The sequence below is a fragment of the Solanum verrucosum genome, unplaced genomic scaffold, assembly GCF_900185275.1.
Source record: "Solanum verrucosum unplaced genomic scaffold, falcon-dt-bn FXZP01000103.1, whole genome shotgun sequence".
Classification (NCBI taxonomy): Eukaryota; Viridiplantae; Streptophyta; class Magnoliopsida; order Solanales; family Solanaceae; genus Solanum; species Solanum verrucosum.
The window spans coordinates 3,690,746-3,710,100 of record NW_026020048.1 but is presented as its reverse complement, the minus strand read 5'-3'; the positions used below and the strand labels follow the sequence as shown (position 1 = coordinate 3,710,100).

General features: G+C 34.5%; 2 protein-coding genes across 5 annotated transcripts; both read right to left on the bottom strand.

Annotated features, from left to right (window-relative positions):
• Positions 1 to 7,628: 7,628 nt before the first annotated feature.
• LOC125821986 (pentatricopeptide repeat-containing protein At1g06710, mitochondrial) lies at positions 7,629 to 10,752 on the bottom strand. The gene has a single exon (XM_049501356.1). The coding sequence runs from the start codon at positions 10,750 to 10,752 to the stop codon at positions 7,798 to 7,800; it is 2,955 nt and encodes a 984-aa protein (XP_049357313.1). The 3' UTR covers positions 7,629 to 7,797.
• A 1,243-nt stretch (positions 10,753 to 11,995) lies between these two features.
• LOC125821985 (PH, RCC1 and FYVE domains-containing protein 1) lies at positions 11,996 to 18,524 on the bottom strand. Of its 4 annotated transcripts, XM_049501352.1 has the most exons (9): positions 18,370 to 18,524; positions 17,596 to 17,682; positions 16,924 to 17,013; positions 16,737 to 16,811; positions 16,413 to 16,607; positions 13,559 to 15,625; positions 12,915 to 13,061; positions 12,335 to 12,732; positions 11,996 to 12,245 (listed from the first exon to the last, which is right to left on the bottom strand). In XM_049501352.1, the coding sequence occupies exons 1-9, from the start codon at positions 18,418 to 18,420 to the stop codon at positions 12,125 to 12,127; spliced, it is 3,231 nt and encodes a 1,076-aa protein (XP_049357309.1). In that variant the 5' UTR covers positions 18,421 to 18,524; the 3' UTR covers positions 11,996 to 12,124. The 4 variants fall into 4 exon arrangements, with proteins under 4 accessions (XP_049357309.1, XP_049357310.1, XP_049357312.1 ...); XM_049501353.1 differs by lacking the exon at positions 18,370 to 18,524 and having other exon boundaries at positions 16,917 to 17,013; positions 17,596 to 17,688; XM_049501354.1 differs by lacking the exon at positions 11,996 to 12,245 and having other exon boundaries at positions 12,605 to 12,732; positions 12,904 to 13,061.
• Between the last annotated feature and the right edge of the window lie 831 nt (positions 18,525 to 19,355).

Below are 19,355 nucleotides of genomic sequence, written 5' to 3'. Positions count from 1 at the left end.
AATTAAGACGTGTTAATATAAGCATTAAATAAGAAGGTTTAATTTAATTATTCTACGTATTTTGCTTTATCCAACTCATCAACTAAGATCCTCCATCATTAGCAACAGAATTTTATTGACTGGGGATTAATAATCATGCTGATAAAGTTAATGTCTCAAAATACTTTTTAGTAATAATATTGGATAAGGTTTTTCTAAAAGAAGAAGAAAAAAAAACCGTCGAAGTTTGACTAGATTTACATTGGAACAAGAAAAAGAGGAAAATTAAATCCATTTTAGAGGATTAATTTTACATATAAAGTAACTATTACTAGTCACCGTTGAATAAACTTAGATTTACGTTTTTCTAAATAAACTACATTTTCTGTCGGAGTTGAAAAGCTCCCAAATCTGCCTTTTTCTTTTTACCCCAACTAGAGAACATCAAACATATTGTACTTAGCATTCCGCTCAATTCTAAATACCCTCGACTATGCGAATAGGATAGTGACACGTTATTAATAAATTTATTGATTGGAGTTATCAATTCAAACCATTAAAGATAAGAGCAAAAAAGAGTCAAAAGGTTGACATCAGGTGGATGAAGACAATTTTGTACCAATTTGCGTAGTTAAAGAGCATTTTAAGCCATTTTCCGTTATTAATAACTATAGTCATTCCCTAAAACTTTGAATTTATTATATTCAAAGAGTAATATAATAATAGCATTACTCTATTTATTGCTAAAATTTTTAAGAGTAGTATGGTGGAGTATATATGATAAAATATTGCATACATTAACTTTGTGTATTAGTAATACCTTGTTTGGTACATTTTTTATGCTATATATAATAATACTTCAATTGTGTATTAAGGTGTGTATTACTAATACCATGCATTTCTGAGTATTAGTAATACAAAGAGATTTAATGCGTGTAATAACATAATTAAAGATCCAATTACCCCTAAAACCCTTTTTACATCTTTTCCACTATAATCATGGAAGATATCTTTGTAAATAAATTTTTTTATACAATGCATGCTATTTTTAAGGAAAAGTTGTATAAAATAGCAAACTATTAATTCAAATTAAATGTTATAACCACAGTTTCATTTAATTCTAATCTGTAATAAACACTTGTCATTCGCCCCTCTCCCCAGAAATCTCACTTGCCTCTCTCACTTCATACAAACACAAATGTATAAATTGCATTTGTATAAAGCGAGAGAAAACTATATATACAAATACATATACTTTCATCCTATACACTTATAATTAATACAAACACAAATTATACAAATTACAATGTATAATTTGTGTTGTATAAAGCGAAAGAGATTTGATATACAAATATTTTATTTCGATTTAATTGTATAAAATTCAAATTTTATGTAGATATACAAACATAAACATATACATATACAAATGCAATTTTCATAAACACACTCCCGATTTATACAAATCAGGTGCCAACAATTTTTATACAGATCTGATGCTCCATAGCAAACATAAAATTTGTTATGAAGCGCAATTATGCAAACTATAGCTATAGCATACAAATATGATTTTTATGTTTGCTAAAACTAAAATTTACTCTATTTTTAATACATGAAACCAAATAATACATGAAAAATAATCTATATATAACTAATGCAAGCATTACTAATACACTCCGTTTCACATTCTTCTCATACACTCTACCAAACGACCTTCATTGTAGAAGGAGAAGTAAAGATCCCATAAATTGTTCAGGTACTGTCCCTAGCTATCATGTATGAATTTCGCTCATCCACAGTAGGTTTGACTCAATGCTTGATGAACTTTTTCCTAAACACATACAAATCCCAGGAAATTTGTCAACATGAAACAACATTTTACCCACATGAGAACAATTATCTAATAGGCAGCATTTAGATGAAAGACAAAAATTAGCATTTCCATGTTATGAATATTAGAAACTGACAAAAAGAAAAGGTATAAACAACAAAGGAGATGAGTCAACATGTGGCAGTGATACCCTCTGATTTGGCTTGTGAGAAGCACATTTTACTTGGCCACCAGACTCAGTTATGGGAGAAAATGATATATGACTGTACACTTAGGTACCAAATGGATCTTAAACCATACTACAGAAACTGTCCTTTAAATCATTCTCTATTTATGAGCTACATAATCATAACAGTTGCAAGACTCTATCAAAACTAAGGTTTCGAACATGACCACCTGAGCAGCTACAACAAGTCTCCTTTTTCTTTCTTTTTCATTGTTTTTTTTTTTTTTTGGCTCAAACACAAAGTCTTGCATTTCTTGTAGAGGTGAAATTAAAAACATATCGTGGAGCATCACAAACTACAACAGTTTGTTCAGAGGCACAGAACACACCTGAATTAAGTTCTACAAAGTGTAGCAAGAAGTCCTCAATAACGGACTTATGATCCATGATTTAAAAAGATGGACTTAGGTTTCAGAGGTAGATCAAAAACCTCAACAAAAGTCATGGAAATGAATAAGATACTAAGGACGTTAAACTACTTAGTTAGGGATTGTTTGCTATTGCTTATGCCTCTGCAGAGAAGTAAAGTTCCTGTTTCCTCTCTTTCTCTTACGTATCTAGTTCTATAACTTAATCATTACTTGACAATGTAAGGTTAGAACATAATAGAAATAAATGTGTGGCAATAAGTCGAAACTTTTTGGTCTCCTACTTATGATTCAACATTTAGCTCAATCTAAAACAGATGTCTTTTTTACATCAATGGCATCAGCTGGAGCTTGCACCGAATTACTTACCCACGGAACTCATTTAACCCGACCCTGCATGAGTACCAATGTCCCTTCCCCTTTCACTTCTAGGAAAAACTTTTGGGATGAGCCCTTCTACTCGTCTTTTTTATATAAGAAGGAAACTTCCCGATCCCAGACCAAGCTCTGATCAAGGCATACAAAAGCATCAACCTCATCCTAAAAGGCCTGCTTTAGCTTTAGGGTTGATTTATGTGGCTCAACTCTCAAGATTTTGAGTCAAGAGTTCAGGTGTTCAAAAAAGGTGGTGATGCAGCATTGGCATTTTTAGAAAATTTACGTGGCTATATACTTTGTAGCAAGCAAAGGCCATATTAATTATTTATAGTTGGAAAAGGTAATTGTGTATTGGCCTTTGCTTCGAGAACAGCATTTGTGCAGGCCCACCAATGAATTACGGACAGATTCATATAATAGTTTCTTTAGAAAGTTTGTGCCATGGAGTAATAAATTGATGCACATTATGGATCAAATTGTTTTATAGAAGGAGACGGAAAAGAATTAACTCACAGAGTAGTTACCCTAGATGTCAAAGCTTTTACTACTTCTTTTGCTGCTTTACCCTTGGAAGCTTCCTCTTTAGCCACTGACCAGGCTTCTTCAACTTTTGTTGACTCTTGAATTTTCTCCTTTCTTGTTTCACATAATCTTTCAAGACTTTCAACCTACAGTATATATGCACAGTAGTCAGAATCTTGACTCTTGAGGAACCTAATTAGAACTTAAGACCAATCAAACATTATATGAAAAGAGAAACAGCATATTTCCACCTAATTAGCTTGAGAAGAGAAGCAATCTTCTGCTTATCTAAAGTTCATATAGTAGAATGCCAACGCACTTGGGGGTTGTTTGGTTTGAATTCAAGTTATGATGGGATTATTTTTTATTGAGTGTTTGGTTTGTTGTATTCAAAATAATAAATTTTAAGAACAATTTATTTGTTTACAAAAATTCCCTTCATGAATGTAAAAAATGATGTAACAAAAGGGTTGAAAGAGACATTTTTGTCATTTACCTATTTTATCCCGGGATAAGTTATCCCGGGATTACTATACCACCCAAGGGGAGGGATAACTTATCTCGGTACTAATTATTAATCCCGGGATAAGTTATTCTGAACTTGTCAACCAAACAACAAATTAAAGTGGTACAATAATTTAATTCCAGGACTATTTGGTATTATCCTTCACACCAAACGACCCCTTAATGTTCATGTTATGCCACAAAAGATGCAGAGCCTATGGAAAAATCATACATGTGAAAGGCATACATACAGAAAAATGCCTTGTCAATGTCCATCCATCTGTACGAAGTAGCATATCTAAGCATTCCATTATGCAGTAGATGAATTATGATATCCTATATTGGAACCCATCTTAGGTATTTTCTTCCCATCTCACAATTGTCAAAATGCAAGTTTCCTTTTTAGAGTTGAACTCACAAAAGAAAAGTAATTGATATCAAAGTACAGGTTCACTAACCAACAGCAACATTTGAACACAATGTAGAGTATGACATCAAGCCACATTACGGAGAAGCACGACTAAAGATCTGATAAGGATTATGAAAGTTTTTACATTATCAGTTAAGACTACAATTCCCGATAAAGCTATAGAATAAACATTGACAATTATCTATAAGCAATCCTTTTTTTCTCTCTAGTTATTTCAGCCATTTATTATCGCCAGTAATTTTTAACTTTTCTGTTTGTCCTTCACAGGTTTTCGAACAGACTTGTTACAAATTCAGCGCCAAACTCACCGCTCCACAAACAAGTACTAGATTGTGTACTGGAAACAGAAGCTTTTGGAGTAAATTCATACTGTCAGGAACCAACAGAATTGAAGGACATTCTGAAGATGAAAGAAGATTGCATACAGGGAATAATAGCAGTTACTTAATCAGTAAATCCAAGGTTAAGCATTGAGAACTTAATAAAACAAAGACAGATGTGAAGAACCTGAGAAGGTCTGATTGTCTTTGCTGAAAGTCCAAGATTCTGTTTCCTCCGCGTATAACCCGCTCGACTACTGATGGAACTGTGTGCACGTCTATTGCTTTTCAGGGGATCCACAATTTTGTGATGGTGAGTCCTGGATATTATAGCTCTCAAGCCTACAAACCAAGTCTCAGCCTGCATTTTGTCCTTGCAAGTCTGAAAATGAAATATAAAAAGAAAAGAAACAACAAATTTTAATAAAATGACAAACAGAAATTCAAATCACGCAGGTTTGTACTTTATAAAACATCCCCCAATTAAACTAGGAGGAATGGACAATTTACCAGATCAAGAGTACGCTCGCCATTTCCATATAAAAGTGATATGCACTGACTTCCCATTTCAGGCTGACGAATTTACCTTAATTAGAAAACAAAACACTCGTCACACAAAAGGAAATTTCACGGTTTAAGAATATATCTTGAGAAAATGTCATGTATATTAATATGAAAGGTAGCCTCACTGCTTACAGTACTTTGGCTGCGGATGACATTTGTGATTGAAGTTAACCTCAGTTGGTTTTCCTTCTCACCAGATTACCAAATCAAAAACTTTTCATCCTGGAAAGAAAGAAAAAACCCATATAATTCACCAACAATAATTGAAACATCAAATGGCAATTATTCATAAAATAGAACAAATGAAAATGGTTTGGCCTGAGGTGTGGTGATATAGGTCTAACTTGCTTTTGATAAAAGTAAGAGCTTAAAAGGACAAACATACAAATTTCCTCGGTGGTCCATCTCGAATTAGACTTTCATAGAGACACAGCTTTGTCTTTGGAAGAACAGATTAGACTTTAGTTTAAGATCAAGCACCAAAGGTTTACTTTTTCTACTTTTCAACCTTTCCATGAAATGCAGATGCCTAGACTACAGATTAGAAGAGGTTTAACAGAGAGGAACTTGGTATTGTGTCCATTAGTTAATTATAAATTCTTTACCTATTTGATGGGAAAAAAACAATCATCAACCCTATAGCAAACTAAGAATGCAACCCCTAATTTTAATTTCAAGATTAATTATGCTTAAGCATCCACAGTGACCTTTTTTGGCTTTTGACTACAAAATAGACTTTTCACATTTCTCCGCACATCCCAAATAAATCTTTGCTTTTAAGATGAACAACAGAACATAAACAAGAGAAAGACGATATGTAGTAAAAGAGGTAAAATATATTTGAGTACACACGAAGGACAGAGATTGAAAGTTTGAGATACAAGAGAGAATATATCATCTTGAATGTCTGATTAATAATTAGGAACTTGAACAATAGTTAAGCGTACAATCTCTATCCAAGAGGCACTTCCAGTCTTTCACATACAAATAATAACACTTCTAGCATAGAGGAGCTTTGCCTGTCTCGGATTAACTCATTGTCAAAACAATTTGAATATTATAGTTTATGTTAAAAAAGAAGAATTTATAGAGGTCTAAGTTAAATTCTAATGTACAAGGGTTTACTGTCTTCTTAGTTCTGCAGTTGGAAAAGATCACCGATGCTTCACAATCGGGATCAAAGTAATGAGAGATTCAGCAGAAGGTATGATTTGGTTAAGCTCTTACTTAAACTAATCACAAGAACAGGACTCTCGTTCTACAGTAGAAATGAGAATAAAAATTTCTACTGGTTGACCCAGGAAAGACATAGTTTCTCGTTCTACAGTAGAAACGAGAAACTAAGTTTTTTGCTGAGATCACCCCTTCATTCGTTAGTAGATAAAGTATCAGCAAAAAACATAGTTTCTTGTTCAACAATTTCCAAGAGATTATCTAACAAAAAAAAGGTTATATCTGCAATTCGATCATATGCTGATCATAGAAGACTCATGAGACAATAACAAAAACAACTGTGCCTAAGTCCCGAACAAATTGGGGTCGGTTATATGAGACATTCATCAAGGAAAATAATATTAGTGAGCTAACTTAAGCTATAAGAAGATCTAATGGTGTTGGTGAATGATCAAATTAGAGATATAATCCTTCTGAGGAAACTTTTTTTTTTTTTTGAGATTGAATCCTTCTAAGGAAACTAAAGGTTTAAAATTTAACCAAATATGAAGGGAGGGAAAATGTCAAAGAAAAAGTTCTAATGAGATCATCAAGTTTTCTATTTATCTTTCAAAGCAACAAGAACATAAACATATTTTCATCAAATTTTTCACCAGGACTCTCTGCAAGTATTTTCTGTTATGCTGTGATGTGTATCATCAGCCCTCTAGACCTATATTATGCTATAAAATTGTGAAAAGGTCTCAATAAAGGCAATCAACTCAAGGCCCTGATATATAGCTTTCGCTCAGAATTTGTATACTTTAGGAGGAACAAATACTGCAAAACAAATACAACAATGTCACAAACATATTACTGCTTCCTCATGGAACAATATAGGAGCTCTGAATGCCTTGATCACAGAATTGTCAAAAGAAGTGGTGGATCATACCACAATGCATCTGGTGGACAGTTTGGAGAGAGAGAAGTGGGAAGTGTTTTAAAGATAGATCCAATTCCATTCAGAAAGTTAAATGGAATTGTATAATATCTTTCTACTTTTGGTGTAAAGAAGTAGGTTAAGAGGATATAGATCATTTTGTAGATTTATTAAGATCTCTGTACGTATCTTCTTTTCTATTTGTTTTTTTAAAAATCTAACACTTTTTGATGGTATCCAGTATGTCCTCAATGCTGAGGAATACACATTTAACAGTTTTAAAAAAAATTGTCCTTCACCCATATAGCAAATATCAAGAATCTAGTCCAGGGACAAAAGAATAATTTACTAGACAGAACATTGAAAGCAAGAAAAGAAGAAAAAACAGTTCAAAATTTGAAGAAAGAAAAACCTGTTCAACGGCTCGATCAGAAAATCCTGGCTCATTCAGCTGCCGGACCAGGTACTTGGTAATAACAAGGTCAAACTGCAGCCTGACAACCAGCGCAGCTCCAAGAATGTATATCAGGTGCACAGCAGGTAGTGCCTCAGGATGAGATAGTCTCAATGCATCATATCTCGACCTCTAAAGGAGCTGAATATTGGTTGATTTCGATGCATGTAACATGTAATACAAGCTCTCAGAGAGTTCAAGTGCAGTCTCCCATTTATTCATACTTATTAAACCCTTGATGAGGTTAACAAAGTCTGTCAGCTCTGGAACTGCACCTTTCTTTGTCATGTCCACATATAATTCAAATGCCAGATCAATTTTGTTTGAAACAGAAAGGCACTCGATCAAAGAAGAGTACATTTTCTTATCAAGATGCAGAAATGGTGAAGATGATGAAATCTCTTTAAGTAGCTCAACGGCAAATTCAAGTCTTCCAGCTTTTTGATAGCTATCAATTAGAAGCCTATAAACTGGAATAACCGGAAGAAAATTGATGTTGCTCATGTCTTCTAATATACCCAGACTGACTAAGTACTCCCGTCTGAAGCCTTCAATAACCTTAAGATGGCTGGCCATGTGTTTTGGCCAACTTATTTGTTTCATTTCCTCTAGGAGTTGGAGAGCCTCATCCAGAAGTCCTTCAGCACAACAATGCTTTATTGCAACTGAATAGGTTATGTAATTTGGCGCACAACCCTTATTACCCATACTCTCAATGAGTTCAAGACATTTATTCACTTTTCCAGTTTTGCCAAATCCATCAATCATTGCAGTATAGGTTACAACATTTGGATGACAACCCTTTTCTTCCATCATCAACATAAGTTTATAAGCTTCATCTATTTTACCAACTTTACAAAGGCCATCTACCATCTCTGTGTAAATAACAACATTTGGGGGGCAAGAACTCTCAAGCATTTTAGACAAGACTTTTACAGCAAGATCCAAACGTTTATCCTTAAATAGCCTATCAATTAGAGAGCTGTAGGTGTATATGCTTGGACTATATCCACACTCTGACATTTTAGCAAATATCTCCTGTGCATCATCTAGTTTACCAACCTTGCAAAACCCATCAATCAATGCATCATAAACAATATGATTTGGCTCACATCCTTCCGCTAACATGACATCCAAAAGATTGTGAGCTTCCTTCACCTTGTGTGCTTTGCACAATCCATCAACCATAGCTCCAAATGTAACAACATTTGGTTCCTTATTACCATCAAGATCAACCTTGAAGTATAAATCTACTTCAGGGGTATCTAAACTCCCCTTCATTCTGGCAAAGATCTGGCAAGCCTTCTCTAAATGTCCAGCTTTACAGTATCCATCAATCAAAGCAGTGAAAGTGACAACATTTGGGATGCATCCTTGCATTAACATTGATTCAAAGAGCTCATTTGCATCTAAAATTTTCCGTTGCTTGAGGTAAGCATGGATAATAGCTGTGTAAGTCACTACATTAGGAGTACAGCCCTTTTGAATCATTTCATTCAACCAATTACGAGCCTGTTGAATAAGGCCAGATTTACAAAAGCTATCAATCAAAATTGTGTAAGTATAAACATCTGGAACAATTCCATTCCGCTTCATTTCTTGGAACAACAGGAATGCCTTGTCCACTTTGGAGGCATTACAAAGAAAACCAATCACTTTCGAGTATGTACTGACATCAGGTACAAACCCTTTGCTCATCATTTCCTTAATAACACTAAAAGCATCCTCATATTTTCCAAACGCACAGAGGCATCGAGCAAAATTGACCACATTGACTTTATTCAGTACTAGTCTTGCAGTCAGCATTTCACTATATACATTTTCAGCCAACTCTAGCACATCCTTGCTTGGTAACTCCTCGTTGCCACAAATACCACCAATCAATATGTTGTAAACGACGTATCCTGGCTGGCAGCCACAGCCATCCATTTTTTTTAGCAATTTGTAGGCATACCAGTAATCTCCTGATCTGCAATATGCATGTACAAGAGAATTAAATATTTTCTGACCTGGATAACAACCTTCAGAAAACATAAGATTCAGAACCCTCTTGACGCGACCAAGTTTTCTCCTGTTTAAGAGTGCACAAAGCAAAACTTGATATGTTACAGTATTAGGAATACACGAAATAGTGCGCATTAGGTTGAGAAAATTCATTGCTTCTTCAAAGAAGGAACCTTCACATAATCCTGAAATCATATTAGTATATATCACTGTATCAGGCACAAACTCTTCCTTGTCAATTAAATCAAGGGCATCTCTCCATTTACCCACTTTGCACAATGATCGCGTAAAGCTATTTATTGTATGCTTATCCATCTTAAAATTCAACTCTGACATCTCCTTGTATATTAAAGATGCAGTCTCCAATCTATCTACTTGCAGAAACACCTGAACCAATGCATTATAAGTCACAGCGGAGGGCTTGTAACCAGAATCCTTGAGCCTCCCTAGCTCCTCCAGTGCTGTATTCCACAACCCATTCCTGCAACACTTTCTTATCAACACATTAAGCAACTTTCCAAGCACTTCCTTATCGTCTTTTCCTATATCATTAAAAAAATGTTCTGGTACACCAACACATCCTATTAAATCCAACAAAGCATCATAAACAGATGCATTATGCACATACCCAATTTGTCTACCAGCCCATTTAAAAAACTTAACACCTAATTCAGGGTTATGTATATTTCTCAACACATCAACCACTAAACCAGGGTTGAGTTTCTCCCTAAACAACCTAAGAGCTTTCTCAGTTCTCTCTCCAAACCCATCATGGCCGTTCCTAATAGCATTTATCACCAAGAAAACATCATTTGGAAACTTACCAGTGTCAGTTTTGGAGCTAACTGAACCCAAGATTGAATCTTGCAAAAAACCCAATCCTTGAACTGAAAAAGATGATTCTTTTAACTTATTTTCTTCTTGTGGAGTATATTCATCTTCTGGGAATTTCAATAGTGGGTCTACCAATTTATCAAGTTTATTGTCGGCGCACATGAATCTTGAAGAAATTTTGAATTGATTACCAAGAAAACGAATGGGAAGTGATTGAGGAAGAGCATACTTGAAGAGCTTTAAGGTCATTCTACGGCTAAGGGTTTTATGCCATTGCGGAGGCGCCGGACGACAGCCGGGTTTAAATGACAAGTGAAAGGGCATTCTGTAATTTTACCGATACTAAAAAAGCCAAATAAAAACAATTGTTATTTTGAAAAATTAAGATACGTACTAATTAATTTCTATTCTTACCGAATAATGGAGAAAAAGTAATATGATGAAAAAGTTAATGGTGTTAAATTGAGGTTAATAAAATAAAAGATAATTTGGACAAATATTAATTCTTTTAGTTAATAGTACTTTCTTATAGTCTATGCAGAAGAAAAATATGATAAATAAAATGAATTGGAGAAGTATAAAGTATTACACTAATTTTATACATTTTTCCTTCATTCTATGATCTCCAATACAATAACAAGTCGTTAATAACACTAAATACAGAGAGTATGCTCCATGCTAAGGGTCTGGCCGGACTTGCCCAAAGAGAATTAATTAGAGGCTCAATTAAATAAATTGAGAAAGTGTGTTTCGATAAAATGAACTAAGAAATTAAAAATCAAAGCAATAGAAAATAGATAAATAAAAACCTTCCGTAAAATCTCCCTAATCTTTCACACCTTTATAATTTTTTTCGTGATCTCTTTAACTAATATCATGTTTAAGACAATTTGGTAATCACTCATATATAACAAAATATAAATATAAGCATGAGATGTGGTGTATAATACACTTGAAAAACATATTTTTTTAAAAATATTTATAACTTCCTCTTGTTACTTACTTTGTCTATATTTCTTTTTTTGTTATCATTTTATAACAATTCTGATATCACGTGGAAAAACTTTAGCATTCAACTCAAAACTTTAAGTTTATGGATAAAGTAGCTTAAGTATATAAAAACAATATGATATTATTCGTCATTTTATCAAGTATTTCATATAAAAATATGACAAGAAAAATGCATTTTATTATGATACTTCATCACACAATAAATTCCAAAAATAAAATGACCAAGTTGCTCCACGAGCGTCGGAATTTTTTTATTTTTCTTATATTGACCATCAATTTTTTAAACTATTGGAACAAACTTTATATATTTAGAAATAATAAAATTAAAAAAAAAAAAAAAAAAATCTAAGTCACAAGAATTTAAATTAAAACATTTTTGAAAACATTTAATTTTTTTTCATAATTTAAGAAAAAGAACTTTGACTTATCAAATACTAATAACAAGCTTATATGTAATTATGTATGATAGTCCTTCCATATTCCATTGGCAATACAACATTGCACTTTCCCCTCACATAATAAGCTCATTAAATAATCCTTTCTGTAACATGAATTAATCACTATTGTAATGATGTTCAATTTACATTGTGAAGAAAAAGGAAAGTGGAGACTACTTCTTCAGCAAAACTTGGTTCACATTTTCATATCCTTCAACATCATACTTTTTGTACACAGAAACCTGATTTTCCTCCCACCACTTCTTTGCTTCCTTTTCAGTAAACTTTTTCCTACTGCAAAATTCAACCAAAAAGCCATTTGGTAACATATTAACAAAGGTGGAAAATTTTCTGTATCATACAACTTATGAAAGGAAATATACCTGAACCTGACTCGCTTGAGTCCCTTCTTTCCACTTGGCAGCACTGTCAATGTGATGAAAACACCGAGCTGATATTGTTCCACCCATTCAACTTTTGACGTTCTGAGCCCAGCTTGGCCATGATCAGCTTCTTTACAAGACTCTTCTGCTGATCGGGAGTCCACGTTGTTTTCTTTGTTATAGAATGATCTTAAAGTACTAGAGAATACAATTGGAGAACCACATAGGCTATCAACATTTCTCTCCTCTAGTTGTGCATTTGAAAGAGGCACAACAATTCGGTGTCCACCTATATGATTTTGGCTATCTGAAAATGTTGATGTCGTCTGTAGTACATTTGCAATAGCTTGAACATTAGCTTCTGCTTCAGCAAAAAAGCTTTCTGACATTGCCTGAAGCTGCAATTAGCATAACAAGTTTCAGCAAAAAAAAAAGAGGCATCCCACCGATGAATTACTGACATTTTCATAAAATAGTTTCTTTAAAAAATTTGTGCCACGGGGTAATACATTGATACATATTATAGATCAAATTGTTTTATAGAAGGAGACAGCAAATAATTAACTCACAGAATAGTTACCCTTGATGTCAAAGCTTTTATAACTTCTTTTGCTGCTTTACTCTTAGAAGCTTCCTCTTTAGCCACTGACCAGGCTTCTTCAACTTTTTGTTGACTCTCTTGAATTTTCTCCTTTCTTGTTTCACATAATCTTTCAAGACTTTCAACCTACAGTATATATGCAAAGCAGTCAGAATCTTGACTCTTGAGGCACCATAATTAGAAATTATGACCAATTGAACACTACATGAGAAGAGAAGCAATCTTCTGCTTATCTAAAGTTCTTATAGTAGAATGCTGATGTTCATGTTATGCTATGTGAAAGGCATATATACAGAAAAATTTTATACTAGAAAAATGCCTTCTCAATGTCCATCCATCTATACAATTGAAGTCAGTAATGTAAGTTGAGATAATTGGCAGGGTAAGAACATCTGTTAAACGTGAATCTCGCAAACTATGTGAAATATACATATTGGTTGTGCTATTCACCTCTGCAGATTTTTTTACCAGTTAAATGATAAGCTTCATGCTGAATTACTTCACATAAGTACACAAGCAAAGCAGCATTTATAAACAGAGTGCATCAAAATTTAATGGTCTCAGCCTCTCAGCCAAGTATAAGCAATTGAATAACAATGTAAGAACACTGGATATTAGATTACCTGAGTTCTTAGCTTGCAAACTTCTTCGAGTAGGTTCTTGTCTGATTCTTTCAAGTCTTCCTCCATATTTAGACCAGCAGAGGGGACAAATTTTGGTTCTACGAAATAAGTTGGAGAGGCTGAAGCCAGCGAATTCCTCACATGAGCATTTTGGGTTCTCATCTGTCCATAGTCTCTTCTAAAGACTTTAGGACAAGGAACTTGGCCCCATCTTGGAAAAGTATCCAGCAAGGACGTAACAGGATCAGAGAACTGCCTACTTTCCCCTAGACTGTTGGCAGACCTCCTGTCAAAACATTGATTGTTCTCAGTTAGATATTTTTTTGTTGCCATCATTCGACTTGATGTAGTATTTGCCTCGTCTCGCTCTACTTTCTCGCAAGTAACTGCCTTTAGGGTAATCGGTAAGGGTCTTGGACTATGGTTTTCAAGCTTTGATGACCTGCTTGACTGAGCAATCCTCTGAAGTTGGTAAAAACATGGATCACATACCCGAAAAGCTTTAGTCTTGTCAGGGGCCAGAGAGGCATTTGGGGTTTTCTTGCTGCAGCATGCGCGGCAGAAGAGAAGGCCACAATTGTAACAGTTTTGCTTCTTCCTCGTAATTCCAAAAGACATGTTACATCCTTTGCAAGATGATTGATCAGTACTAGATGCAGACTTGTGCAAACATATTGCTGCTGTAGTACTTGACCCACAAGCAATATGTTCCACCTGCCTGTCTCTCAGTGATTCAACTAAAGTTGGCCAACTTCTATCTTTTGTATCACCTAATCCTAACTGTCCATTTGCTCCTTTCCCCCATGTGTAAACACTTCCCCTTGATGTTAGCACAGCAACATGATATGATCCCGAGGATATCTCTGTAATAAACTCCTCTCTAAGTTTTCCTTGCACAAGCACTAATGATTTATCTTTGGCTTCTGGATTGCCTAGTTGCCCATGCACTGCACTTCCCATCATATAAACTTTTCCTGTGCTAGATAGTGCAATGGTTAGGGTGCTTGCACAGGAAACTTGAATGAAATCATGCTCAACAAGTTTTGCCACACAGGTCGGTAAGAGTTTTGTCTCCTCACCAGGATGACCAAGCCTTCCTTTATCTCCGTCACCCCATGTAAATAGCTTTCCACCTGGATTGTTGAATTTAAGACGATCAACAATGACTTCCACTACCGCAGCTGTATGCCATGGCCCACATGCAACACATTTGACCCACAAACCTCTAAGTGACTCAACTTCTTTGGGCTGAGCAACACTTTGGAGATTTCCATGACCAAGAACCCCAAAAGTTCCATCTCCATAAGTAAACAATTGCCCAGATGTTGAAACAATTGCGGTGTGCCATTCCGCACAAGCAACATGAGAGATTTTTACACCATCCAGAGAACCACATACTCTGTTTGGTAGCCAATGGCTTCTCTTCTTTTCCTCACCTACTAACTCAGCACAAAAAGAGTTGTCACCCCATGTATATAGTTCACCAGAAAAGGTCAGGGCACATGTTTGGTATTCCCCACAAGAGACAGATTTTACCCGAACCCCGTTAAGAGAGTCAACCAGTTTTGGTCGTGCAGTGTCCATATCATGTTTATGCCCAAGCCGTCCATTCTTTCCTTCACCCCAGCAAAAAACTTCACCCTGTTTGGTGACTATGGAAGCATGACTCCTACCAATGGATATTGCTTGTACATCAAGCATCACAGTGGACTCGAGAATTTTGGGTGACAAAGCATCCAACTTCACTTCCCCAACCCCCAAGCACCCCCCTTCTGCTCCTTCTCCCCAGATAAAAACATCCCGCAGTACATTCTTTCCAAATGGTCTTGACTCATTACTGGATGGTAAAAGTGGAGCAAGCATATCAGTTTGGATTTCAGTCCCAGCACAAGATGCTCTCGTCTGGCTTAAGTCATCTGGTTCAAAATATGACGAACATGATGTAAAATTATCCATTACATTCGATAGGCTTGACTCCGAGAAAAAGCTTTCGGAAGTACAGGATAAGCCATCAGTAAAACACCTTTCTGAAAATGACTGAGTGGGACTCCCCGCTAAGCTGCGAACCTTGATCAAATAAGTATATATCATTTTTAGAGTAATGGCAAACTAAGGATGTTTTATTTTTAGTTCTCCCAGATAAGAAAGAACACATTTATTACAGTTCTTACAATACATAGCCACAGAAGGACAGAAAATATAAGAAAGATAATTCTTGAGAAATAAAAGATCAAAATGCAAGTTTCCTTTTTAGCTTTGAACTCGCAAAAGAAAAGTACTGATATCAAAGTACAGGTGCACTAACCAACAGCAACATTTGAACACAATGTAGAAAATGACATCAAGCCACATTACGGAGAAGCACTAATGAGTAATGATTAAAGATCCCATAAGGATTACGAAAGGTTTTACTTAATCGGTTACATACTACAATTCTCAAGAAGCTATAGAATAAATATTGATCACTGTCTATTAACAATCTTTGTTTCTCTCTAGTTATTTAAGCCATTTATTATCACCAGCAATTTTTTATTTTCTGTTTGTCCTTCACAGACTTGATACAAATTCAGCATCAAAGTCACAACTCAACGTACAAGTACTAGATTGTGTACCGGAAACAGAAGCTTTTGGAGTAAATTCACTCTCTCAGGAACTAACAGAATCGAAATCCATTCAAATAAGTCAAGTGATAAAGCTACTAAGAACAATATCAAAGCTAGTTTCCAGACAAGAACAAAACAGTAGGACATTCTGAGGATGGAAGTAGAATGCACACAGGGATAATAACAGTTAATCAGTTAATCACAAGGTTAAGAATTGAGAACTTAATAAAACAAAGACAGATGTCAAGAACCTGAGACAGTCTGATTGTCTTTGCTGAAAGTCCAAGATTCTGTTTCCTCCGCATATAACCCGCTGGACTACTGATGCAACTGTGTGCACCTCTTTTGCTTTTCAGAGAGTCCACCATTCTGTGATGGTGAGTCCTGGATATTACAGCTCGCAAGCCTACAAACCAAGTCTCTGCCTGCATTTTATCCTTGCAAATCTGAAAATAAATTATAAAAAGAAGAGAAACAACAAATTATAACAGAAGGATAAACAGAAATACAAATCATGCATGATTGTACTGTTGTACAACATCCTTCAATCAAATTAGGAGTAATGGACAATTTACCAGATCAAGAGTGCGCTCGCCATTTCCATATATAAGTGATATGCATTGACTTTCCATTTCAGGCTGAAGAATTACCTTAATTAAAAAACAAAACATTCTTGTCAAATAAAAGGAAATCTCACAGTTTAAGTATATATCTTGAGAAAATGTCATGTATATTAATATGAAAGGTTGCCTCACTGCTTACAGTACTTTGGCCGCGGATGACATTCGTGATTGAACTTAACCTCAGTTGGTTTTCCTTCTCACCAGAGTACCAAATCAAAAACTTCTCATCCTGGAAAGAAAGAAAAAACCATATACTTCACCAACAATAATTGAGACAGCAAATGGCAATGACATTAGGAGCTTGAACCAGAGTTTATCGCACAATCTCAATCCAAGAGGCACTTCCACATACAGATAATAACACTTCCAGCAAAGAGGAGCTTTGCCCGTTCCATCATTAATTCATTGTAAAGACAATTTGAATATTATTGTTTATGTCATAAAGAAGGACTAATAGAGGTCTGTGTTGAATTCTAATGTACAAGGATTTACTGTCTTCTTAGTTCTGCAGTTGGAATAGATCATCATTTTGTCACTATCGGGATCAAAGTAATGGGAGATCCAATAAAAGGTGTAATTTGGTTAAGCTCTTACTTTACCTAATCACACTCTCAATTGACTGCACGGAAGTGGACGCCAAGCCATATATTACAGCGAAAACTAGAGTAATTAATTGTATCTCCTTTTTGGACAATAAGAACAATGGGTTATTCAGTTATACCAGACAGTACAAAATTCCAACCATTATATTATTTGTTATGACAATTTTCTTGGTTAAAAGGCAATGATATATGTTTCATTAGAACTTTACCGCGGATAACCTTAGAGGGTAGAATTTGGGCTTCCCTCTTCTGCCATACTTCAAAAGATGTGCCCCCTTCTTCAATGCAACTATTGCCTGGACATTGTTTAAGAGAGGAAGTAACAACAAATGAAGGGGTGATATCAGAAAAAAAACATAGTTTTTTCACTCTACAATTACCAAGAGGTTATCTAACCAAAGAAAATGTCAAATCTGCAATTTAAACATATGCTGATCATAGAAGACTCATGAGACAACAACAACAACAGTAATTGTGCCTAAGTCCCGAACAAATTGGGGTCGATGAGACAATCATCAAGGAAATTAATATTAGTGAGCTAACTTAAGGTATAAGAAGATCTAAGAGAACTAAGGTTTAAAATTTAAGCAAATGTGAGAAAAAGTTGTAATGAGATCATCAAGTTTTCTAATTTAATCTTTCAAAGCAACAAGAACAAAAACATATTTTTCATGTATTATCAGCTCTCTAGACCTATATTATGCTATAAAATTGCAACAAAAAAAGGTCTAAAGAAAATGTTACAAATAATAAATACAAATACAAGAATGTCACAGACATGTTATAACTGCTTCCTCATGTAACAATATAGGAGCTCTAAATGCCTTGATCAACCAATTGTGATGATTTACAAGAATTTGTCCTTAACCCCTTGTTAGTTAACATTACTAAAAATATACAAAAAAAGGGAAAACAGAATCTAGTCTAGGAAAAAAAAAAGAATTTACTAGACAGAACAATGAAATCAAGAAAAGAAGAAAAACCTGTTCAACAGCTCTATCAGAAGGATCAATGGTCAAGTGTTCTTCACCCATTATTACCAAGAATCACATGTAAGTAAAAAAACACAAGAATGACAACAACAGAAGAAGAATATGAAACAATTTAAGTTCCTTCAGTAGAAAACCTTAAAGAAGAATGTATTTAGGACTTGTAAGAATTGTGGGAAAACCCAAAAATTGGTAAATGAATTTGTAGTTGAAAGAATTTAAGAAGCTTAGTACTTGAAGCAAGTGATCTGCAATGAACAAGACAAGTACAAGTAGTTAAAGAAGAGAGAGAGAGAGAGAGAGAGAGAGACGAGAATGAAAATGACTTTTTGGTTTAATCTATTGATGTGATTCTACAATGAAGAATCAAAATCATCAACCAACCCTTGTTTTTTTATTTGTCATGAGGTTTTTTTTAAATTTATTTATTGTATTGTTACTTGTTAGTTGGGTTAGAGTCAATCAATGATTTACTTAAATATAGGCAATATTTTTATCATGAGTTAATTTTTGAGATTGAATTAGCTTTATGGTGTTATAGTCACATTGATTTGCTCGCGATTCATGTCCTTATTTGGGTTTGATGGTGTCAAATTGGCTTAGAGTGTCAAAGTAATTGAAAAATGGACTCATTATCTATGTATGTAAACTCAATGCTCTTATCATAAGTTAATTTTTGGAATTGAATTAGTTTCATGATGTTAGAGTCAGGTTGATTTGCTCGCAATCCATGTCTTAATTTGGGTTTGATGGTGTCTGATTGGCTTAGAGTTACATAGTAGTAATTGAAAAATGTATTATAGTAATTATTTTTTATTTACATAAACTTAAATATTCTTTCTTTGCGAGCTAATTTTTGAAATTTTACATTGAGGATGATACACTTTCCAAAAAAAAATAATTATGGGATTAAATTCGAAATCTCTAACGAGAAAAAGTATCATTGTTATTTATTTTATTCTTTAATTTAATGATGAGTG